This window comes from Pterocles gutturalis, unplaced genomic scaffold (genome assembly GCF_000699245.1).
Source record: "Pterocles gutturalis isolate BGI_N339 unplaced genomic scaffold, ASM69924v1 scaffold40800, whole genome shotgun sequence".
Lineage (NCBI taxonomy): Eukaryota > Metazoa > Chordata > Aves > Pterocliformes > Pteroclidae > Pterocles > Pterocles gutturalis.
The window spans coordinates 10,145-37,014 of NW_010147291.1; the positions used below are offsets into that span (position 1 = coordinate 10,145).

At 38.7% G+C, this 26,870-nt stretch overlaps 1 protein-coding gene across 1 annotated transcript; it reads right to left on the minus strand.

Annotated features, from left to right (window-relative positions):
* Nucleotides 1-10,697: 10,697 nt before the first annotated feature.
* On the minus strand, nucleotides 10,698-24,744 carry INTS7 (integrator complex subunit 7; the record flags this gene model as incomplete). Its single annotated transcript, XM_010085997.1, has 13 exons — nucleotides 10,698-11,002; nucleotides 11,901-12,086; nucleotides 12,876-12,974; nucleotides 14,128-14,260; nucleotides 15,415-15,483; nucleotides 15,945-16,048; nucleotides 16,829-17,023; nucleotides 20,056-20,262; nucleotides 21,111-21,248; nucleotides 21,974-22,213; nucleotides 22,889-22,986; nucleotides 23,559-23,693; nucleotides 24,627-24,744. Coding segments are annotated over 13 exons (2,010 nt in total), but the record flags the coding sequence as incomplete, so codon positions are not given.
* Between the last annotated feature and the right edge of the window lie 2,126 nt (nucleotides 24,745-26,870).

Below are 26,870 nucleotides of genomic sequence, written 5' to 3' on the forward strand. Positions count from 1 at the left end.
AACACAACAGCAGTCAGGAGATGAGGCCACAAAAACACTCCCTGGGCTCCACTGACAGACGGCAGAGGCAGAAGCTAGGACTGCAAGCAAACATAAGGTATGCATGTCCCAATTTATAGGAGAAAGGCTCACATTCCAGGTGAGGAAATGCACTTAGCTCTCTGCAACTCCTTATTGCTGACAACTGCCTTAACACTTGCTCCTGGCTGCTAAATTTTCTCAGCGAAATGCAAACAAGGAAGAGAGCAGCCCTACTACAGCCTGGTCAGGCAGAGGCTGATGCTCACTGTGAAGCAGCAAGGGTGATCCCTACTGCTAGCCCACCACACGCACGCACATTATTTCCTAGCTCCCTCTGCTCTTCCTTCTCTCCGACATAAATTCCTACATATCACAACTTTTGCAAAGATAACTTAAGGGAATGACAAGAAGAAACACTAGGTATATTTGGAAGGACTGGGTGCAAACACTATGGTTCAGGATGACCTGTTAGAAGCTATGCATTATGTCTTCAGAAGGATGAAAAGGTGCAAGTTAGCAGCTAGATGCAATTGACTAGAAATCCACTTGTGAACCTGATGAATGAAGGCAATAGACTATAGGAAAAAAGTTAATCAAGTGTTTACATGAGACTGCTCAAATACACTATGTAATACACTCTGGGAAAAGCCAAAACCATTGCAGGAAGTCAGGAAGATTTGCAAATCACTACTCTAAACCAACACATGCAGAAGCAGTCATTCTTCACCCATATTTACTAGAGGCCTTAGAAAACACCACTACTTGACTTTAAGATCAAAAAACAAAACAAAACAAAAACCCCACATTGACTTGCAATTTGAATCTTGCAATCCTGTAGTCCAGAGATCAGCAGCTGCCAAAACCTCAGACTGTCTCTGGTCACTGTCTTTAAAAGTAGACGAGAAATGAAATGTCAGTTACAAAATACAATAGATTAATATTCTGAAAGTGTTGAGTGTCACAGAAAAACCTATATTTGCTATTTTAGTTGAAAGGTTGTATTTTTCAAATATTACCACTGCTTTTCAGTAGAATCCTACTTAATTAACCATTTCTTTCTAGGTCTGTGTCCTTGTTCACAGAGCCATTCATCCATCCTGTGAGCTATGTTGATCCTATCAAGCCTCTAGCAGCTGGTCTGGGTCACACTGAATTTCAATTGAACAGTTATAAAAACCCTGTAGGGTTCTACAAAGGTCATAACAATGTACAAATGTACATTCATTTATATAACTTTCATCATGCAAGATAAACAATATGAATTACTGATTAAAAACAGTTCACGTGAACCTAGATCTTATACACACCCCAAAGACTATTTCTATACAATCTGATCACACTAGTCAGTGACTTCATTATGCAGGGAAACAAGAGCTGCAATACTCAGATTTGTCAGTCCAGTCTACAGTTTCACCTAGATAGCCATTTGCATACACTCAGTTCAGGGCTAAGTCTACTCCTAAGTACATTTTTCAGCTGCAAACAGAATTCAATATAGCTGCCTACAGAAATGCAAAAAAAAAAATCAAAATTTTCATTTGTGAGACAAGGCTCTTGGATTGGTCATTTAAAAAAACAAAAAAAAAAAAAACAGAGGAGCATGTAAATTCCAGCCATTGCAACCAGCTAGATTAGAAAGTATGCTTATGAACTAGATTCTAGCTTTCACAGTTCAGAAATACTTAAAAAAAGTCAAACTTCTTTGTCCCTTCAGTGAAGCTATACTACCAAAGGACATTCTGGATCCTGTCTCCAGTGTGCCTCCCTAATACAGCCAGTTCTCTTTGCGAGCCACATGATGTATACTCTGTCACAGGCCTGATGCTTGCTTTGTATTTATTGAACACTCTTGTTTCTAAGAGCTAAAGCAGGGAACTTATTCAATAGTCCTAGTTTTTATTCCTCATCCTGAATTCTGTTACATTAGACTTGATCATCAAGTACACTTAGTCTTTAATCAGTAGAGTTGCATTACTTAACATGCTATTTGAGTGTGTTTATTAAATGAACTGCTAACATCTCTTCTGCCCCAAGAAACTCAACTATCTCCAGATCCTTTTCAAGTCCTTGTTTAGAATTCATCTTTAATCTTTGCTATTACAGAAGTATAAATTTGTCCAGTTTCTCTTATCTTCCACCCCCCTTCAGAGTAACAGTTGCTTACACACACAAATAAAGACTTAAATTCTTGAAGAAAAGGTACAAAGTTTTCATGCGTCACTGACATACTTCAGTAAGTGGAATGCCCACTCAACTGCAGCTCCTTCTACTCCTAGGTAGACAAGATAATTAAAGAAACAATTTAAATAGTGACATCATTAATCACAAGTAGCATTCTTTGCAGTAACTGGATTCTTTGCCATTGCCTGGCTAACACAGGTAAATATTTCACTGGATCAGGTTGTATGTCCTGCCAGGCTTGTAATTGAAGTGGCCTGGAAGTTTAATATTTTAGAGTGGCACAAATGAGTCATGGTTTTGACTGCCTCTGCTGAGCATGAATTATGTACCTCATTTTAACAGAAGTCTGATACAGAACTATAGCAGTGACCCTGTGCCCCGTGTCAACCCTACATTGCCAGCATTTATCCTACATTAAAGGAAACTTTTGTTCTGTTTAGAAATTTGATTCCTGTGAATGGCTTGTGAATCCATCTAGACTGTCGAGTGGCCAAACCACTGGCGAACAAGTTACGTCTCAGGCAGCACAGCCATGGATTGCTGCTCTCTTGCTGCATGAGGTCTAGTACTAAGAATTGGTACAAACTCAAACAGTTAAACTGCTATGACTAGCTCAGGATGCACAGCTTCTTTAGAAAACTGGCCAGAGTCTTTCACTGAAGGTAAAGGACAAAATGAGTTATGTTTTCATTCCCAGTGATCTCAATATTTCAAAACACTAGTTTACTAAATATGTAACTTTACTAGTTGTAATCATTTCTACAAGCACCGAGGGTGTCAAGTTTTTTTCTCTTCCAAAAGGTAGAGATGAGGAAATAAAACAAGTGATAATTACAGTGATACATATTTAAATTGCTAAATTGCAATCAACTTCTGTCAACTTGCAAGTCTCACTCACCCAAGTGCTCCCCACCTTCCACCCACATTTCCTTTTCTACAGGCTTGAGTGGAAGACACTCGGCTTGTAAAACTTCCATTAATTTCCTGTTCTGCTGTTCCTTTACTCCTTGGATCATTCACTATGTCAGGCACAGCCCAGTAAGACTGGGCATTTGAAGGCCAAATCAAAGCTAATTGAATTGTCTAATAATATTGTCAGAAGGACAGATTTTACTGAACATTTGGTTCTTGGTATTTTTTAATTATTTTTTTTTTAAGCCACACTTCCTGGAGTCAAGTGCTAAAAATAAAAATGAGGAATGAGATTATGCAAAACATGATTTATGGCTATCACGACTGTGGAGAAGCAGCTGAAGGTAAAAGCTCAAGAGATTAAATGTGGCATTTTAATTTATTCAGATTGCACAGCAGAGTATCTGAGGTGGCCAATGCCAGCTTCTCCCTGGGCTGCCTTGGAGCTGCTGGAAGTGGTCTAACATTTACAGCAGGAAGAGGGTGTCAAGCTCCCAGAAGCTTTTTGTATCAAAGAATACTCTCATCTCTGCCAGCAGAAGATACATGGTCAGACACAGGTGAGAACTCATGAATCAGAAAAATGACATTACCTGACAGGTAGACAGTGGCTGACCTGACAGTAGATTATTAGTCTGTAAATGCTGTTATTAGCCAGACGGTAAGGACAGTGCCCAGAAAGCACAAAGCCCAAAAGCAGCAGAAAGGCACATTTCAGGTGATTAGGCAGGCCTCACAGAGGCTCTCCCATCTGTCTTGTCACAGCAAGAGCTCACTAGGTTTATACTACAGAACAGGCTTCACTGAAAACAAATTTTAAGTTACCATATCCCTCTTGGTAAGCTGTTTTCTAGGGAGGTAATGTTTACATATATGCATAAGTATAATCAATGAATCATCAACATTCCCATCTGCTATTTAGTACGCTGGTATCATTAGAGGGCAGACCTGAACATGAGCACCTGATCTGCAATACTGTTTTTGTTGAGAAAAGATTTCACAAAAAACAGGGAGATCAATTCATCAGCATGGCATTTTAAAATAGTTTTTCTCAAAAGCATAATTGCCATGCAAGTTCTGCACTGGTTTTGTTATCTCGCCAAGCTGAACTACTACTGCCTGCAGGTGTTGCAACACACTTAATAGCCATGGGTTGGGACCTCCTTGTTCCTATACAAATAGAAAAAAATATTCCTCCACCAAAACAGCAGCACATTATTTTGTATTTCCATAGGACCAACTAATTTCTAAAACCCTGAACAGCAAAACATAAGGAATTATGGTTTTTTGTTTTGGTGTTTGTTTTTGTTTAAATGGGAAAAAGCAACACACAATAACTAGGTGCTTTTCTTAGGGTCAGCCCAAAATATCAGGAAGACAACTAAACTTCCAGCCTTCAAGCTATCCTTGTGTTTCACCTGTATTGCCCCACTCCCCCCAAAAATAAAAATCAGTATATTTTTGTTCTTCAGCTAGTGTACACATGCTAACAGAAATATAAATCTCTCCAGGGGATCCATCATGTGGGTTGTGCCACCCAGATGCACTCAGAATTAATCCTCAGAAATTCCTACCCAACTCACAAAGACTTTGTCCACACTAACATGCAAACCCTTACAAAAGGCAAAACAAGGAAAGGTTCTGAATCTCTTTCACAGGACACAGAAGACTGTCAGGTAAATCTTTTCCTCTGCAAGGATGAAAATACACACCAATTCTTTACTATTGACATATATAGAGAGACAAAGGAAATAAACTATCAAGAGTTTGTTACACTGCAGACAGAATCAATTCACACTGCTCAGGGAAAAGTGTGTCAGAGTGACAGCTCCACTAAATGAATTACAACAAACAGCATAATTACTTACAATAGCTTTTGTTCCTCCCTCATGAAATGAGGGAGAGACACCTTCTGAAGAGGTCATAATAATTCAAAAAAATGTTGTTCAACTCCTAGAATTTCCTGTCTGAAGTGGGTGACTAGCTCTAAGAGGTCTCCATCCATGTTGCTTTTCCACTTTACAAAATGGACAATGATCTAGTTTGAACATTGTCATTTGCACAGACCAATTTCTGCAAGTAAGTATCCATGAAACTAGTACCAGTGGATTTAAGATTAAGTGATAAAAGCCTAGCTTTGGCCAAACTTTCAAAGCACTCATGTAGGAATAACACCAGTATAACAAGAAAATAATGTGAAAGCAGAACCTTGACATTCATACACTTCAGGATTTTGTGAAATAAGGTGAATCAGACAGCTGTCATTGCTCACAACTGTTAGCTACTGCCCATATGCACTGTTGGCAGATCAGAACATACTCAAGCACGCCTCACCCACTCCAGAGCAAAGACTGGCAACTCATTTCAGGCTTGGCCTCATCCACTGCTCCACGAGCACATTTCTTCCCTTCTGGTGCCTCACTTGTGGGTGGTGACTCACAGCAGAGGGGAAGGCCAGACAGCTGGCCAGCAACTACTGTAGTGATCTCTGCCCCCTCCAACTGGCCATGCGGAAATGCCAGGGTTCAGGTGCTTGTGAACAGACTGTTCCCTCCAGACTCGTGTTGAACACAGAAATATGACAGATGCATGGTCAGTCCAACAGTTGATTATTACTTTCTAGGCTACACCATAGGTCTTCCCTAGCACCTCCTTGTACTGGCTTCCATTGAGCAAGTTGCTGCAGTCAACCAAGACAAACCTGCTGAGTCAGCTGAAAAAACACCCTAGCAAAACAAAACTGTTACAACTGGGTAAACTCATGATCTGACGCAAAGAGCCAAGATGGAGGCAGGAATAAGCAGCAGAGAGAGCCCCTGTCAGCAACACCAGACACCAAGACTGCATTAAGTGAAGCATGAAACCGTCCCCTGAAGATTTACCCATCATCTTTGGTAGTCCACTCATCCACATACCATTCAATTTATATTTATCACAGTCTCTTCTAGTTCAACTGCTACTCATTGGTTTTGCCCCGTAGTTAGAAGCTGTGTAGTAAGCATGGACAGCTATTAATTTCAAATTAACTGCACTCCTTAAATTCAGTACTTGTAGTGAGCAGGGAGAAGATCTAGAAGATGGACAGACAGTGAGTCTCAAAATGTTAAGCAAAAATATTCTAAATCATCCAACCCTCTATCTTCTTTGGAGCTTTGTGGTCACCACTGATATCCATTAAAAACTTCAAACAATTGCTTTTATTAATCAGAGTTTTAAAAGACTTCTTGAAAATCTCAAACTCAAATCTGACAGAATGTGAATGTAGGACACCCTATCCATTGAAAAAAAAAAGGGGGGGGGGAATTATTTTTAACCATGAAGTGGCTATGGCCCAAGTTTTTTTTCTACACAATAGGAGAGCTGTACTGGGTCACTGGTTTAGCAGTGACAAAAAAAAAATGCAGCTTTTTCCTACAGTTAGGTGTCCAGTAAACTAAACAGTTCAAGACATTGCCACAGGTTCTTTCTAGCCAGAGAAAGATTTTTCTCTCAAAATTCACTGAACCCTCTTCTTACATTGTCTAAGATGCTGACTGCACCTGCACTGCTAAAAAAGGAACAGACTGTTTTGAGAAGATGCTGCTAAGAATTAAAAGGGCACACGTGTAAATATGCTGACCAAGGAGACAGCAAAGCACTGTAGGCCAGCAGAAAGACAACAGCCAGAAAAGAAATATAGCTACTTTGAAGGCAAGATGCTTCCAGACTCTGTTGTACAAGATCTCACTTTCTCTATATGGATACACACGCACACACTGAACATAATTCAAAATAAATTTTCGGAACACAATACAACTCATTCAAATCCTATCAATTCCATCAGTAAGTTTTGGGGTTTTTTTAACTAAAGTTGTGAAATCACTGAAGAAAAGAATTTTAAAAGTTTATACATATGTTCAAAGGACCATTGAACTTGCTCCTAAACCGGTCCAATTCCTATACAGTTTCACAGGATTTAAGTCAAAGATATACATATATCCACTATCAAATACAAAAACCTTAGCTAAATCAAGGCATTTCAGTCCTCAGGTAAAATTAGTGTATATCCAAGGAAACAAAAGTGGTAAGAAAGGGAAGCCTAAGATGCCATGAATACCCATGATGAGGGCAACTTTAGGGAACCACTTATGAAACACACTTAAATGACCTTAGCAGGAGATTACACTCCAGAGGAAGGCAGAATTTGACAGAGGAAATTCCTGCCCTACCCCCTTGTTGAGTTCCAGATTGCCTTGAGCAAGAGATCAGCCAGGAAGCTAGAAATTACACTTTCTGGTATGTCTGAGCACAGGTTCACAAGAATGTGAGTGGTTAAGTACTTCCTAGAGTAACTGGCTACATCATCCACACAGAACTCAGGTTAATTTCTAGAGCCTAAGCACCAATTACTGTTGGCTTAATGCAGAACTGTATTACGAACACCTCTGGTCATCTTAATTTGATCATCTCCACCCTTCCCCAGCCCAAGAATTTATCCAAGCTAGATTAAAACATACCTCTATCATTAAGACTAGATAATCATTAAGACTAGATAATGATGTAGCTGCCTGTATAAGCCTTTTTGTTGTCTGAATTCTTAGCAGCAGCCTCAAGACCAAAGTCTACTCATCGAATTTTTTCGCTTACTGGCAAACGAAAGAAAAGACCCAAAATTTCTTCCATTATCAGTGTGCAGCAATGCATAGTGATCAAGTTACTGCTTTGTTTGTTGAGAAACCCTACGAGATTTAACTTGGGTATATATCATAGAAATACTTTCTAGATTCTTTGTTGCACATCTTCAAATGCAGGCACCAGAAACAGAATGTGGGATTCAAGCAAGATAACCTCCCTGCTTCTATTAATAGTCAAGGATCACATTCACTGCTGAGAGCACCAACAGCAGCTTTCTGTACGCTGCTGTTACTGTAACACCCTTCCTCACTTCTCTTTGGGTATTCTGAGTCACTGATTTCTAGTAAAATCTTGGTTGCTTTTTGCCAAGTGTATTAGGAATAAAAATACGGAGTGTTTGAAAACAAACAAAACAAACACCCAAAGAATAACCTCATTACAAACTCCCCATAACATAAAACAATTTAGTAACAGGTCCAGAGTCTTTCCTGATCAGCATGCACATATAACTAACCTGCAAGTGAGCCAGCATGAGAAATCCTTCAGAATTTGTTATAAATTCAGATACTTGCACAGCAAGCCACCTTCCTACACAAGCTAATTTCCGATACTACTTGCCATTTTCCAGAAGACGCTTACCCTCACCCCACAATCTCCCACACCTAGCATCCAGATTTTCAGACTTCAGTTATTATTTGCCTGACTCCAAAATTGATACAAGTGCCTGGAGTTCTTTCTAGAGGCCTCTCAGCTCAGGTGAACAAACTCATTTGGAGAAGGAGCAATTTTTTCAACTGCAGCAGGGTTAATCTTACTGGCTCACAGATAATTAAGCCTCAGGCCAGGTCATGGCTTTCCTTCGTTAAGTTTTGTTCTACTAGGCTCCTCCTAAGTTTAGCTATGCACTATGAAGTCTCATATGACTTATGAGAAAAGTCTACGCCCCAGTGTGGAAATTTCATTTCATTTCCAAGTTGTGATGGCGACATTCCAAAACAGGTTTCCAGCAAAACATATTCGTCAATAACAGAACAAGAAACACACATTCATTAAGCAGGATAAAAAAATTGTTTGTCCTCTTAGCCTTTTTTTTTTTAATTTTTGCATTACAATAGGGAGGATTTTGTGGTTAAGACACTGATGTATGACTTTAATGAAAAAACCCAGCCAACCACAAGAGTTCAGATCTTCAATCTGACACACTGCATGCACAACACCAAGTTGAACCATCTCTTTCTGGGCCATGTAACTATACGTAGCTATAGGTGCATGTATACATACATGCATGCATACATAGCTGTGTATATATATATATATACACACACACACACACAAAACAGCAAGTATATAACCATAACAGTGAGGACAGAAACCACCACTTTCCTCAGCCAGCTTGAAGTGCAGTGGTAGCTTCTGTCTCCTGAACAAAATAAAAATCAGATTTTAGAAGGATGCTGGTAAATTTTTCACCAGTTTAGTGAGTCTATTTCTATTTTGCATCCCAATTATCTTTTCTTCTTAGGATTACAGCCTGACCAAGATATTACAAAGTATACCAATGATCACTTCTATTTTTTTTTGTTAGTCTCAAGCCAAGAGGAAGAAAGTTGATTTCTTAAGCAACTATTACAGGAAAACACAGCAAAAACAATGCTTCATCCAGCTATGCCAAAGAAACATAGGCTCATAACAATTCATTATCGTATTCTCTGCATATAAAAGCAAGCAGGATCTGTAAGCTCTACTCAGCTTCTACAGTGAAATCAACATGAACAAATAACAGTATCTTAGGAATTTACTAAGAAAATAATAATGAAAATTTCTGCTCCAATGAGAGGGATTAAACCATTTACAGACTGAAGCCTGTAAGAAATACCATCCTTCCTTCTCCCCATTCAAGTGGGTCCTGGAGAGTGATAAGCAAAGATTATTTATGAGGGCCAGGTGAAAGACATGTTATGTGATCTACTGCCCAAGAGCCCAGACACAGGCAGAGTTCAGCCTTTTACATCTCAAAGGAAACATGAAAACTACGTATGAAGCAGCATATTTCCAAAATTATTCTGAATCAATTTCTAGTATTGACAAAATTCTCCTTCAAGTTATCCTGTAAAAGTAACAATTAAGGTTACTAAAAAAGTACACAGGATTACAAAGCTCTGATAAATTAAATTCATTTAAAAAAAAAACAAAAGTTAAAACAAAAGAAAACTTGCAAGTTAACTTCCCTCTTAAAAGAACAAACAAAAAACCCAACAAAACCAAAGCCTTCAGAAATACAGATACATGAAAGTTTTAAAAACAACATTGCAATATTTTCTATATTATCTGAGAAACAGTTATTGTTCCCAACTGTAAAATTCTGCCCCTTGTAAGTCTCCCCAGACAGCAACCTCTCAGTCTCCTCCTTCTACAATGACTGGGTATGAAAAGTGAGCTGCAACTTTTTTTTTCTTTCATATGCATGCGTTAAATAGTGCTGATGAATAATACACATACACCAGCCAAATACTGGAAGTTGCTATTAAAATGTCAGCAAAAAATTTCTCTGGATATTCCTGCCAATTCCTTCGCATTACAAGATACAGACTTGGTATTATACTCAGTTCCGTATTAACTAGCCAAAGTGTTTACCGATGTCCTGTGAATCTAACACTAGAACTTATGCGCTTAAAAAAAAGAAAGTTCAGAAAGTATAGTCAAAAAGCTCTTAGTGTCCCCTGCTATCAAAGTCTGTGGAGCCTGATGCAACAGGCTTGTAAACAGAAGTGAAGAGATCAGGTAGAAGTTCTTATATTAAAAGCAGAGCTTCAAGTTTGAACAGAGTTGCCTCCACTGAATCAAGCTCAAATTTACCCTGATAACTTAAAAAGCAACAAATTGGCATCTGAGACTTTCTAGGAGAAGGTTAAAATTGTAGGTCTTTCAAAAAAGTGTCCAAGAAAAACTGTAATACCATTGACCAGGATAGAGTCACTTCTGGGAATTAAAACCGTGAGTATGCTGTTCTTTGCTGTTGCTGCTGTGATGGCGGTTGTCCTTGCTGTTGCTGAAGACGAACCTGCTGGGAGTATGGATCCTCAAGAGATTTAACAAAAATAGTGGTTTTAGGCCCAGTTTTCCAGACAATACCATTTGAATCTATTACAGAGGACTCTACTGTGATGTTGTGTGTGCCAAGTATCACAAAGTTTAACAGAAACTGAGTGCTGAAGTAGTCGTTGTGTGGTTCCACCCTCTGCTCCATTTCATTGGTCATGTTGTCAATAGGAATCTGAGAACACATGGAAGGTTAAAATGCCATTTTATATAAACCTTCTAAAATAAGTTTTCTGCTCTCCGTTTGAAGGAGTAGGGGGGGCAGGGAGAAAAAAAATCGTCATCCTCAATTTTCCTAAACCAATACATACGCATGTATGAGCCAGCTTGACATGATTTTTCATCAATAAGTTATTTATATATCTATTAGCAGAAGCAAGGTAGCTAACACATCTTTCTCCCTGAGGTTCGTTTTCCACAAAGTAAAACGAGTCAAACATTACACACTTCCTAGTCCTATTCTTCTTTTAGAAGCAACTGACTTTCTTTTCCCCCTCACAACAACCCAAAAACCAAAACAAAAACCCCAAACCCCACCAAAACAGGCCTTTCTCTGAACATCACACATTAGCAGAACCTGAACTTCAGACATGCAATCTTTGATAAAACTGTTGACTTCCATTTAATATGTATCCCCTCAGGTGCTATTTAATTTGGACAGCCTGTCCTCCTGATCTCCATTAAAAAAAAACCTTAAAATGAGGATTAAAGCATCAGATTAATCTCCTCCTGCCTTTTCACCCTTTGGAGTTTCATGATATATAGCTAGGCTGAATTTTCTTGATCTCAAGTGGATTACTAATAACTTGTTCTGAGCATCACAAAACCTCTTTTGTTTAGAAGAAAAGTTGTTACTAAAAAGGTATCAGCATACAGCAGACTTCAAAATCACAGATCATTTCCATGCACTACGCCTGGTTCCTACCAGTGCCTGAATATCAACTATCAGGAGTGAGAGGATTACAGAACTCATTCATTTCAACCTGAAAATTCTGCTAATCAGAGCCAAACAAAAGAGCAAGAAAGTACAGCAAGAAAGCTTAAGACTCCTCCTGGCTCTATTCTGTTCATACCTTATAGTCTTGTCCAGATTTGCTCTGCAGCACTGAAGAGACATTTAGACAGACCGAATGGATTTTACGGAAGAGGCCTGGTTTAGATCCATGCTGAACCACTCCTTCCACCTTCAGGGCCAATTGCTGATTGTTCTGTACTGCAATAGGTTCTGCTGGGTTCCTTGGAGATGGGGATAGAGCAAGCTGAAACACAAGAAAACAGACAAATGAAATTTTATACCTCCAGGAAAGCAAAAAGTTCAAGGACGAAACACTTAAAGAAAAATGTCAATGGAGGGGTTTGGCAGGGAAACCAGCAAATGGAAACACAGAACTTATATCTGAGACTCATTACTATAATAATTAATAAGCATCACCAGCTATACCAGATGTGGTCTTTATACGGGTTCCATTAATTGCATTTCTTCAAAAGAAGCAGAATAAGTCTTCTACTAAATAGCCACAGGTAAGTATATTAAGCTGAACAAATCAGTAAAATGCAATAAGAGTAAATATTAAAAAACCTAAGGCTTTCACTTTTCCCAGAAAAAAAGGAGCACTTGAGAAAAAAATTACCACTGAAGGTCACATATAGCCATTCTTACTCAGCTGACATATAGTACAATTTTCTTCCAAGATAGTAAACATTGCTTTTTTCAAGGAAAAGCAATGCAAATTTATAGAAGTTCACTTCCCAGGACTAGAACATTATTTAGCTTTGCAGACTCAGAATCAACAAAAATTCTAGTTAGATTATCTTTAAGGCTTTGCAATCAAAGAACTGAATCCTACTTGCCTAAGTCACAGCCTAGTGGTTCTTACCAATCATATGTACATATTATTGAAGTTGTTCCTAACAGACAAGCCCAGATGCTATTTGCAGTTAAGTATCTTCACTAAAAATGCTGAAGCTTTGTGCCTTCAGTAAGGCTTTTCTTATAAATTAAAGACCCTATAAAGAGAAATTTTAGGCCACATTTGAGCAGTACTTACCTTAATACTTGTAGACTGCAGCTTTTGAAAAAAGTACCTTTGAAATGAAAGGGGTACCTTCAACAACGCAATGACAGCATTGCACAGACAAGCTGTATGCTGTAAGAAACAGAGCCCAAACAGTTGAGAAAAAAATATCATTCATAGCACAGGAAAAAGACATGCACTTGAGGTACTGAAAATGCAGTAACTTCCACAAGAAGTCCAGAATTATATACTGATACAGTTACACGATAACAGCCACTATGATGACAGTGAGTACATTCAGTCTCTCCGTTTATATTCTACCCTTTACAAAGAAGGTACTCTGCTCTGGAAAGAATAAGGAGGCCAAGAAAAAGAAAAATCCAAATAATTTCGGTCCTAGTGTTAGTCAGCAGAGCAGGATCTGTTTGAAACTCTCACACATGCCTCTTGTCTACTCTTCCTTTCCCCACTGCACTATACTGTCCTTTTGGCTCACACGACGACAGGCAGCACTACTGAAGCCACCGAGCTGCACTGATATGGAGGCAGTGACAAGTTTACAGGGTTTACCTCTGCTACATTTTACACAACTCATTCTATTCTATTTGGCATTGGTAACGGCAGTTGAATTTAGAAACAAGGCAAATAGATGCCAGCCATGACAAATGAACTACGTTGTTCCATCAACATGCACTTCAGCTTTATGACGTTCACTAACAGTAGAAGATGAAACCACACTAGCCCTGTAAAGGAGTTCATTATCAGCTCACTGTTTGCATTCGGCACACTTCACATTGTGTTCTCTGATGACCTGCATTGATAAGAGAAATGCTATACTACAAAACACAGTATTAACTGCCAACAGCTCAGCAATGAAGCTAGGCTAGTGCTGGACCCTCCAGCACTGAGTGCAGCAGGGGAAGAATTCCTTCACAACAAAAGCACAAAGAGAATACGCTTCAGTATTTGAATGTGAGTGTGGGGAGAGATCTGACAGAGACTTGACACTACTTTTAGATATCTTATCAGCATCTGCTATATTCTTAGTATCAGAATTTTTAAAATAATATTTTTGAACAGACCAGTAAGGTTACAGATATCCTAGCAAAACCTTTTTTGAAGTATTTTTGAAGCAGTGAGTCTCCATGGAGACCACTTGTGCCAGTAAGAGGTTATGTTAATTAATCAAGTGTGGTCTTCAGTTTCTTGACCATCATAGGTATATGAAGCTGCCAAGTTTTTGGAACCTTTGTCTACAGAATATACAATTAAAACCGATACTTGCCAAGTAAGACACAGGAGCATACTTCCTGTTGAGGGACTCCACTTCTTCCAGTACATGATTAAATACAGACATCATTCTTCTTTCATACTCACTCTCAACATGTGCTGTTCCATTTGAGCTATATTCCTGGAAACTAAAAAAATAAAACTTTTCATCATGTCTAACATACATTCCTCATCGTAATCTGGGAGGCTCACTCCCAAACAGGCCCAACAAGACCATCCTCTGTTACAACTCAAAATCCATTAAGAAACAATTACGTCTTTCAAACTGTTTACCCTGTTTATTATTCTTCCACTATAAGACTTGCCCTTTACATTTAAACCCTTTAACTTCAGCTTATCCAACACGTTCTGTTCCCATCTTCTGTCACTTGAAGCAGTTACAGGTCTAAGACTCAGCACACTTAATTCCCCTAGCTTTTACTTAAGCTGCAGTGTTTAATTCCCCTGGCTTTTATTTCAACCTGCAGCATTTATAATGTTTTTAAAAGTCTGACAACTCAATGAAGAACAAGAATGCCAGCCAAGAGTTACGACTAAATCTGGAATTCTAGAATCTCATGCTTTGAATACAGTTCCATCTCCTAGACACCTGATGTTTTGAAGTCCACAGCTTCATACTTTTTACAAGTACGATTAATACATCTTCTAAGCAATGCCTAATTCATAATGAGTAGGACAGTCGCTAGGATGTTCACTTTTATTTCCAGTTATAAAATCACACATTTAAAAATATGTTTATCCACATTCTCTTCCATTTAATCTCAGCCTCAGAGTTTTAAAGAATGATTGAATTCATAGGTACTTCAACATGATTTTCTAGTGTGTATAAGTTCACTGTTAAAAAAGAGCCAGAGATGATGGATTTACATTGGAAATGTAAACTAATTTAGTGCATGTATTTTCAGGACTCTGAAGGAAACTAATGTGTGCTTACAAGTGCAAACAGTGGGTATGGGAGCTAACACAGAATGACACAAGTTAAAACAGGTAGCTAAAGAAGAGATTAAAAGTTGGTTTTTATTTTAATGCCAGTCTATATTTAAGACAAATCCAGTATAGTGCTCTCAAGAGCAAAATCAGTATAAAATGCAGAACCCAAAACACAGTCCCTATCCTGCCAGGTATTGCACAGCAGCAACATGTCCTCAAGCCTGCCCAGAGCCGAATCAGAAGGGTCTAACTGAGAAACTTTTTTTTGAACATTCTTTGAATTCCTAGGCTTAAAACCCCAAGGATTTAGAAATAAACAGCAAAGGAGTAGAAAGTTAACTATAAAACTTACTTTGCAGATTCTGGATCCAAAATCAGAGCTTCTATTGCATGTGAAATCAACAGGCAGCTCTGCTGTTGTCTGATATTAATACTAAGGACTTAAGAGACTTACAAAGTTGTCATCCAAAATAAGAAATGCAATATAATTACTGGTACTTCTCCTTATTTCTCCAGTTTATGAAGTCTCCTCCCAATGGCAGAACTAGATGATCTTTAAGGTACCTTCCAACCCAAACCATTCTATGATTCTGAGTAATCCTACAGTCATTACTCCTTTAGTAAACATACAGCAAGAACTATGAAGATCCCAAGTTTCATGCTGTTGCAATTTTTGCATCATAACTCGCTCAAAGTAATTCCAAACAATAGTACAGCAGTGTTTATTTCCAAATAGATTTTAAGCAATTGGTACCTAACTTTTATGTTGCTAACTGCTTCCAAACAACTTTGTGCCAGTCTTCACAGAAAAGAGGACTGTTGAGCTTCATGCTGTCCACATGAGAAGGAAAGTGGACAAATTCTAAGATTTTAAAAGGATACAGTTCTACATTCCTTAGAGTTGCTGAGTCTGCATCAAAAGATGACTGATACAGATCTCCGTACCGTGTTGCCAGGTTTCGAAATTCCTCCATTGAGTGTTTCATCTAAAGAGACAATGTTAGTAGTCAAAAAATCAAATCAAAGCAAAACAAACAAAACCCCACACATCCAGGAAACCACTACACTATAACATACAACACTGAAGGAATATGACAATGTACTCTAGCAAAATATATAAAGTTCTTGCTTCTTCACACAGATAAAATTCAAAAAGTGACAGATTATTATCCATACACTAAAAAGATATTTTTCCTCTAACACAGTACCAACATACTGGGCTTGTGTTAAAAATAAAGCAAACTAAAATCCCCCACCAACCACCTCTCCCATCCCCTACTGGTAAATCAAACTGCTGTCTTTCAAAGACTACCCACTGATTCCTTCTTACAGACTACATGCAGTTCAGAAGCAGTCTTGGTGTTCTGTGGGGTATCAAGTCAGTTGCCAACACTCAAAGAAGTTGCAGTACAATCCTAAAGTATATATTCTTCCTTAGTGTAATCACAGTATTTGAGGTGTCTCAAAACAAGGTGTGAAAAGTCTTGCTGCAAGTCTGAGTGTGCTGAGTGGCTTACTACATGCGTATCCTTTGAAGTTGGGCACGTGAATGTATGAGAAAACACACATACATGCTCAACTTCAAAATATGGCCTGCTAGAGGCAGGCAGGCATTTTTATACCTACAGGTGAAAAACAAGGCCCACTATTTAGCAAAACTCTTCACTACCACTTTTCATTTCTTTCATCAGATATGTTTGCTGAGAAGCAAAATTCATACCAGAGTCATAAACATAACCGCACAAGAGTGGAACAAGAACACATGCCTGGTTAGAGATGCGTCCACACCTTTGGAGATCATTTCCTGATGTCATAGCAATTGTTGTGGCAATAGCTGGCGGTGGACTTGTTTTTAGGCTGTTGCAGGTACAAATAAGTTGAGAAAAAGCTTGCAAAAGTTCAATCCTGAGTTTCACAAATCCACACTGAAAGCTCAGAGGATTAAGTGGCGTACTAGCAGCCTGAAACACAGTAATAGAAATGTTGGCAATTCTGGTTTTGAACCACTGCCTGGCAGCAAAACACCACAACTGCTCGCTCACCCTCCCCCCTCCCAGGGTTGGGGGAGAGAATTAAAGGTGTAAAGGGAAAAGAGACTCATGGGTTGAGATAAGAACAATTTAATAACTAAACTACAATAAAATTGAAAATAATAATTATAATAGTGATGATAATAATAGCAATTTACAAATATACAAATGAGTGACACACAGTGAAACTGCTCACCACCCAATGACCAAGGCTCAGCCTGTTCCTGGCTAACGATCCCACAACAGGGAGAGTCCCAAAACCACAAACCCAGAAAGGAGATAAGAGCCCAAGTGTCTGGACCAAGAGCTGATCAAGAGAGCAAAACAACCTGGAGAAAGATGACCCAGAACAAGACAGCACTTCCAGGCAGACCCTCATCTATATACTAAGCATGATGTGCATGATATGGAATAGACTACCGGCCAATTTCAATCTCAATCCTAAACCTAAGGTTGAGGCCTAGGCTAGTAATTGGGGCTGTGCTTCCTCCCAGCATCTCTTGTACTTGCAGACACTGGCACAGCAGAGAAGCTGAAAAGTCCCTGACTGTCCTGGCAGCAACTATAAACATCAGTGTGTGATCAGCCTTCTCCTCAGCACAAACCCAAAACATACCCTCTCACTAGCTACTGTGAAGAGAGTTAACTCTGCCCTAGCTGAAACCAGGACAGCAACCTAGGTCGAAAGCAAAACACGATAAAATAACTTTGGAATGTTACTGAACTGTCTCATCAGGCAACTGAACCCTTCAGTTCAATTCTAAAAGCTGCTTTTTTTAAAACTACATTTAACAGATTTACTCAAACTAAATCATAGTGAATATAAACAGCACAGAAGTTAGGTAACTACCAAGACATATTTCAAGTGTTATCACCCTTGTAACAAATGTGACTTAAGCGGTTACAATGCTATCAGGGCACTTATTTCCTCTTTTTCCAAGGCCAAGCCATTAGGCCTTAAATTACATCAGTCCAGACAGTCCTTACTATAAGAGAGAGCACACTGAATTGGGAGCCAAACAGAAACACAAAGGACTGAAAAAGTGATTCTCTGCATCAGCCAACAGAGAAAGAATTGGCTAAAGTTACCTGCAGCAGGAAGATGGGATGATAACCTTTTGTTTTTTTCTTGAACTGTGAAATGGACAGGAACATTACGGAGGCACTGAACATTTGATGAAAGCAGAGACACAGTTCAGTGACAGCTAAGACCAGAAAATAATGGAAATCCAGGAGGGTAGACATGCTGCTATTATTTAAAACACATGGTTCTGTGAAACTCTATTCCTTAAGAACTTATCTGACTTGTAGAAGCATCTGTGACAGCTTAGGACACCCAGGAGGGGGTAAAAAGCAGCACTCAAGATTTGATATTAGTTAAGCCAAAAATCCACTACTCATTTTTCTTACACTGTTGGATTTTGAGAAGAGTACACTTTTTTCTTTAGGGGGGGAAAAGAGCCATCTGCAAAACAAAGCACTGGGACCTTCTCTTACTCAGAGAATGGATGTATGTTAAACTCATGCATGTCTTCCCTAGTGCTTCTTATTCTTCAACAGAAAAGGTCACTTCTGGAAGCAAGAAGTGATGACCCATCCCAAAACCTTAATAAGAACTATTTCTTCGCCAGCAGGAAAGCCGAAAACTAGTTTCTCACAAAACATCACGTCATCTGCGAACTGGCCCACTATGGACTAAAGCGAGGAAACATCAGTCAACTGCAACCACTTTAAACTACTGAGCTGGATTTCAACCAAAGAAATAAGACTATTTCATCACTTGAGACATTCAGCCACTCTTATCTACCACTTTGCCTTCCCTTCTCCAAGGGCATAAAAAAACCCCTTTCGAATGGAAATTGTTCAGTTTATTCTGCAAGGATGGTTTCAGAAAATCCTCTGTGCAAGAGATATCACTGCACTGCACTGTAATTACCTTACAGAGACCACATGCTTCTATAGAGAGTAAAGTACCAGTACTTATATCAGAAAAATCCAGACATTTTTAGTAGCACAAATTGGACTGGATTCTTGTAAAGGGAAATACAAGCTTGTCTCATTAATACTGCAGCTTACCTTATCTGCTACTCATGTAGCCATGGGCAATAAGAGTCACAATTCTTTTTGGAAAATAACAAAGTTCTTTGGCTCAGCCAAGTTCATGAAACCACCACTCGCTATCAACATATTTGGAGTTAGTCCTAGTTAATCAGTGGTTATATTAATGCTTTGTTCAAGTTCTGGATCTTCTCTAACTGAAAAATAAGCACGATGCTTCCAATGAGATGTATGTTTTGTGCCAGGGAGAGCAGTTCCTACCCAAAACCTTTTTTTACATTCAGACATCACACACAGCTTCTTTCTATTTTTACCACTTCACAGAAGCAGGAAGTATTTGCAGAAAAGCAGGTACCACCTGAATTCTGCTGATTTGATGAGAGTGAATTGTCCTCCCTCCTCCTACTTAATTGGTGTTGCCTTGTTGTTAGAATTCCATAGGATCATATTGTCAAATACAAGGCAACATGAACTCAGCAGGAGGGAAGAAGACAATGAAATCCCTCTCCGTATCTTGAGAAGACAGCAGCCAATTTAGACAAATTCCCAGGCTTGACTATTACAATAGTGTTTATTCAGCCAAGACAAGGAATGGAAAATTTTAAGAACTGTAACTCTAAAAAAGATCTGTCGCATACCATAGGATTTGAAAAAGGCAGGAGGTGGGGGGGAGGGAAGAAAAGAAAAAGGAGAAATCTGGCTAATCACACTTTGTTGAGCTACAGGATCTTCTCTCTGAAGATGCAGTGTGTAACAACTGGCTCTTCCTTGCAGTCCTCTCAAAAAGAGAGTCTGGCAGATGTCAGACATGTTTAAAAACTTTTCAGATGTTTTAGAACAGAAACCAAACAGACCTGCTGCAGTATACAGAAACATCATTGATAAAGTAGAAGATCTGTGCTAACCGTAAGTGACGCTATTCCTTTGTGATAGGATTTTAAAGCTTCAGCAATGCAAGAAAGCGCTGAGCTATAGTTGTCCTCCTGCAAACCTGTTAGACACTGTTCTGCATGGGAGAACTCCTTCAAGCTGTTCAGCCAGAAGTAGAAGTGTTCTGAAGCCACCTGAGTCAGCAGGCTCTCATACAGTTCTCTGGCCATGTCATGGTTGCCCTGTAATGACAAGAAAGTTTATAAGAGAGGACACAAAAGAAGGCCGCAGGTTTCTACGAAGCAAATACAAATAAGAGAACAGTAACCATCTCCAGCAGAGATGTTAGTCTTGCTTTAAAAACAAGAATAATGAAACTTCTTCCAATCATTTGACCATGACAGTCCTAAAAATAAATAAAAGCACAAATGCTTATTTTATGGACATATCAGCCTGTATAAGGTATAGTACTTACTTGCACAAGATATTTCAACAAGATGAGAAATGAATATCAAAATTGACTTTTATTTTCTACTGAAAACATGTCTTCCATCCCCACAGAAACATTGGGTTTAAAACTATCAAATGAGCCCAGATCTAAAATCAGAGCTATGCTCTGTCCTCTCAGTGCCATATGTACTTTACCTGTTTAAAATTACCCCAGGTTCTCATACTAGGGCTTCTACACAATTCTAACCCCAGCTGTGACTTCAAGGAAGGGAAAAGGGAAACAGTATCTTTTTCTTCCTTTCTTCATGTTGAAGAAAGAGAAGCACACATCAGGATGGCCTTCTGAAGAACAGCTAGACAATGCAGATTATGTATGCGCTCAAGAAAGTATCAGGTCATTACTTTCCTCCTTCTCGAATACTTGAAGACAAATGAAAAACCATCCTAATGGGATGACTGCCCTAAATGGCATATATCTGAATCAGCAATCCAAGGAATTAAGAGGGAAAATTACTTTTTTTTTGCCCACTTCCTCCTCCCAAGTCCTACTATTTTCCTTACTTCCCTTTTTCAGTTCAAATAAATCAATAGCATTCTTCCAACCACACCAAGCCATTTTCCTCCAGGTATTTTCACTTACCATTCTGGAAGCCTGCCTGGCTATCCTGTAGGCTGTCCATCCATTGGAGGCATTCTCAAGCTGCTGTTTGATAACAGTTTTGATTTCCGAAGACAAAGCTTTCTGACTAGAAACAAATATCACTGTGGCAAGAGAAACCTAACAAAGAGCAGAGGGGTAAAGAAGGTTATATTTCAGGAACTAAACAAAACAAGAAAAAAAGCCAATTCTGTTTCCTAAACTACAGGAAACAATCTGCTTGATTTTGTCAAAACTACACAGAAGATTATGCATACATTTTAACTCAGGAACTTTTCTCACCCATATATCTAAGTAGCTATGGCAATCTGAGTATTTCTTGTAGACGACAGTCACTTTCATTTAAAGAACCTTTACTGTGGCTTTTAACTGAGATATTTCAAATGCTCCAAATGAATTAATAGGAAGCTTGTAATTTCTTTCTTAAAACTCAAACTCATTTCCAAATAGATGCGATAACAGCATTATCTCTTACAGTACATTAGAAGTCCTGTGCGTCAGAGCACATACATAAATTGAGCTAACTGCAATTTTGTTTTTCTGTAACCATTATTTTACAGATATCCCAATAATTTCAATACCTAGGTTTGGCAAAGCAGTGCCATCTGCTGGAAAAATCTAATGGAATACACTGCATAGTTCAGCTCCATCTATGACATGTGATTTCAACACTGAACTCTGACATACATAGCCAAAAGTTAAAGCAAAACTAAAAATAAGGCTGTTAACAGGCACACCAACTTGGACACAACAAATGGCTTAGCTACCTTTTTAAATTAAATCCATCCACAGTAGCTTATATAGAGTTAATCCATCAAGGCCTATTCACCAGAGGGAGGTCTTACCAAGAGTTCCTGTTTTTTATCTGTGGTAGATCGTCCAATTAATTTATAGAGGTCCATGAGGTCTCCTAGCATCCCATCTGCTAAGACAGGCAGCTGCATGGCAATAGCTGCTAAACAGTGGCACATGAGAATCCAAGCAGCATCCTGCGCACTGTGCAACTGGGTCAGCAGAGATTCAACCACTGACTGGCTCAGGTGAGGACGGCACTTGACTAGCTTCACCATACAAGTCAGCGTGATCTGCAATTCACACAATCATCAAGCACAATAAACACAATGTCTACTTAAAAATACAAGCCAGACACACTTATCTGCAAGTATGATTGCAGAAGTATAGGAGATCTGGTATTTTCAGAACCATGTACTCTACAAAACTTGAGATTACTTCTAAGAGCCCAAGCCTCCATCCCTTAGCTCCCAGCACAAAAACATATCACGAATTCAAGAACCAATGATCTTTCTCATATCACAGCCTTTACAGGTAAATAACTAGACAAAATTAATGGCAGCAGCTTATGAAGTGGGAAAATAAAAATAATAGTTTGTAACAGTGTTGTAATCATGTATACTGCATCCCCATCTCCATAAAGCAGTTTCTCTCCAAGATTCTCTTCATCCTCCAGAGACACCTCCACCTTACGTTCAAGTTCATGTTTTATTACATTTGTTCCTTGGAGAGAAACGCATTTTTTTTTTCCTCCCTACAACAACCAACTTACTCTAGAGCTGAGAGGAGTTGCACTATAGTTGCACTCAGTTTCTCTACTGCTCTGCACTCTGATTACAGGCAAAGCATGGAAAAAACTTCATTTCCTTCCAGTATGTTATGCTTCCACCAGAAATGATCTGGTCCACACTAGCCTTTGTGTTATACAAGCTATTACTGTAACTTACAGGTGTGTTAGGGAAAGTCACCTTTAAGGTTGCCTGAGCTCCTGGACTGTCATCTTGACTACAAAGAACAAGAAGCGACTCTAAGCCAAAAACTGCATCTTGCTCCAAAGGCAGAAGATCTAAGAAAAGTAAAACACAGAAGTTAGTTCCCTGTTATGTTTTCTGACCGTAACTAGTGTAATGCTTGCACTGGTGTTGCAGTCATGACAGATAACTATCTTTCGAATACTTCTGCCTTACCTTATTTTGATCAGAAACAATCCTGCCATTCCATGTCTCAGGTAACTATTCAGCAGCCACACCAACTGTGACATTTGTAGAGCATGCATAAGTCTCTGGACTAAGACTTCTAGATGCCTTGTTACTCATTTGCAACAGACTTTGTGCTAAGAGTTTTCAGAGGTTGACATACAATTCACTAGTCTTACAGCAAAGGTAAGATGAGCATTTATTTAGCAAGGGTTCTGCTGTGCCCATTAATTTTCTCTAACTTAGACCAAGATGGAATCTTCCCAACCATTCATAAAATGATACAGAATATTTTCTACTAGATTATAGTCCCCATTCTCCCTAGCCAGCATGAATGATGAGACAAATTTACAGACACCTTCACAGACAAGACCAGCTAATATGTGTTAAGTGCATAAGCCTGACTAAACAGACACATTTCATTGCCCTTGCTTTCATTTACCTTTTTCCTGACAAGACGCTGATATATTAGTCAGAATTCTCACACCATGAGCTGCAATACCACGGTTATTATGGTAACAGCACTCCTGTGCTAGTTTTACTAAATCAAACGATCTTGCAGTTGTAGCTGCTGTTCCTAAATAAAGACAAGGCAAACAGGACATAAAACAGCACAGTCCATAATTACACCACAGATCTTTTCAAGTACATTTCTGCAAAAAAAATCTATATTGGCTCACGATTATTTTTTCCCATATGTTTAAAGGACAGGATGAAAACAGATCTTTCTCTCTCTGTCTCCACACACAAATACAGGCTCTCCCTCCACTCCTGAACACTATACAAGTTAGACATACATGAGAGAGAATTTGGGTCTAAAGGCTGATGTCTCAGGGACTCAGAAATATGTCTTAAGATCATATCTGATTTTAAAAAGCTGGTGAGCATATTAATTATTAAGACAATGCAAGAATGACTTAAGACGATGCACTATTTTTCTCCTTTTCTGCATCCCAAGTAGTTGGGCTCATAATACTCATCAGGGCAGCCTAGCTTTCAAGAAGAAAAAATAAAACAGTACAATCACCATTTTAAGAACAAGATACCTTGATTCACTTTAAAATGTCTACTCTATTTCTCCAGAACAGAGTCACAAGTCAGAAAGGTTCACCTGGTACTGAAGCAGGTCATTCCCACACGTTTCTGTGCTACTCAGAAAGTATGCAACTCCATGGTTTCAAAGCCCCTTACACAGAATGCAGGTCAGCCATTTGAGAGACATTATGTTTCTTCATAAAATTAAGAAAAGTTGAAGACCCAAAGGTAAAACACCCTTTCATATACATATTACCCACAAAATCCAGAACAAAATCTTAGACCATGACTATTCACAGGTATACAGTATCCAATTTTAAGTTTACATATGACGAACAGTCTGACTCTCAGCTAATGTTCTGAAGTTCAAAAATAGTTTAAGATTATGCTACAAAGTGTTTATATGAAACTGATTATTAGTAGATAGCCAACCCATCAGAATGTCAAAGACAATAATCTAACCTAGTTTTCTTACCTGGAGCACCACTGAAGTACTGTTTAATGGCAATGGTCCCCGATAAGGTGGAAAGAACAGACAGCATGCCCAGTTTCAAGCTGTCATAGGGAGTGTGAAGAGCAGACTCACAGAGTGCCTAAAGAGTAGCAGAAGAAAAAGACAGAGGGAAGAAATGAGCTACCTGTATTAAACATTCAGTTGCACTTGTGTGTGAGAAGTTTTGAGAGTCAAGATTTTTTCCACAGAAAATACTATACTGAAATCAAAAGTTAGAAGACATGTCCTGAAGAACCTGCTTTAGTAGAACAAGGATTTGGCTTGCAGAAAAGTGACAGTGCTACAAAAACACCAATTATAAGTCATTTATTAAAAATCAGTGGCAAAAATATTATCAGGTCTCATTCATAAAATACTGCAAAAGATTTTAAGACAGTTCTCCAGTTTTAGAGGTATTCCGATTATTTTGCCTTGTAACAATCTGCAGGGTTTTATGTAGCTAAATATCTCTGAAGAGCAAAGTTTCAAGTGTCATTTCCCTTAGCAGTCCTGGTGCCCAACACAATACAGTTTAAATTTCTTGATAAACAACTTAAGGCATATTTTATTTAACTCATTTATAGTGAAGCTCCTGTAATACTTTTGTGCCTTTTGCCAGACCTCCTCAGGCCTTATCTCACCTAGATTGGAACAACTCATAAAATTCACATTGGTCTCAGATTTATTATGCCAATACAGTCCGCAACCTAGTCATTCACTGGATTTGGAGGCTTTTTTAGTCAACATGAGAGAAAGGAGTATGAGAAACAAATGGAAAATGTAAGCACATTCTGCCTCAGAGAGTGCCAAAGCTGAATGATAACATCCAGTAACTGAATAAACAAAAACTACAACACAGAATTAGTTCCACACCACAAATACGTATGTTACAGACATAGGTATGTTCTTGTATGGTGTAAGGGCTAAATTCTAAATAAATTTATAACTTGTACCCATGCAGTATTTTGCTAATCCACTGAATAGCACAGTATGAACAGACAGAAGGAGATACAGTGATTATGGTTTAGAATGAGTCTTGATGTCTCCCAAGACACCAATGTTTTACTCCAGCGCTATTAGATCACCCCTCACAGAGCATATTTGAAACAGCAGGATAGACTGCAGACTGCTTGTTACCTTCAGAGTCAGTAGGACTGCTCTGTCAACAGCAACAGCTTCTAAAGCTGATGTCTGAAGTCACAGAAGTCTCCACAATTCAAAGACCAAGCCTCCTATCTGACCTACGCAGACAGACCCAAAATGCTGAACAAGTTAACACTGCTGAAACTCTTGTTGGTAAAAAGGTACAAGCGGCAGGCTTTGCCATGAGAAAAGGAGGGTCTGTTCCAGTCCCTGTTGTCTGAATATTACCAAGTCATTTAAACATATGGAAGAGAGTTGCCCAACTCAAAATGTTGACTTTGTATTTCAGAAGTCAAAAAAACCTCTCATTACTTCTGCATGCTATTTAACAAGCAGTAACAAGCTTCAGTCAACTAGCTTTGTTCTAACCCACTCACTGGTTTAGTTCTGACATCAATGGAACATTTTCCTATGCATTTCAACCAGCAGGACACCTACTTTAAGACACTACATAAGAATGAAAGCCATGTTACCAATGTGTCTCTCTTGTACTGAGATAACCACCAAACAGGCATAATGGCATAGAGTATCATTTTGACTGCAAAGACTCCATAAACCATTAAAGCAATCCCTTAGAATTCCTAAAAGGAAATAAATTTCTGATATTAATCCATTATGAATAACAAAGCAGTTCACTAAACCAAAAACCACTGCACACTCCAAATCCTCTTCTGTAAGAATCAGAGACAAAGCAAAACATGCTTGATTTCTCATACTATTATTAAATATCTGCATAGTTGTTCCACTTGGCTGCCTTACGCTCCAACAGTATATAGCAAAAGTAGCTTCCAAGACTAGCAAAAACAAAGCAAAAACATCCAGAAAAGTAGAGGTATAAACCTGTGCCGTTAATGTCTGGAAATACTTACTTTCCCATTAATCTAATCTGAAAGACATGGAGAAAAACTGTTAATATGTAACTGCAATTGAAAGAAACCATCAATACTATCTACAATATAACAACTGTTTCCCCAAGTAACATAGATGCACTATAAACACCCTCTAGGGTCTCATTCATACGCCAGGAGTCACAAGGATACTACTGAAAATGAGCCATTAATCATAGAATCATAGAATGACCCG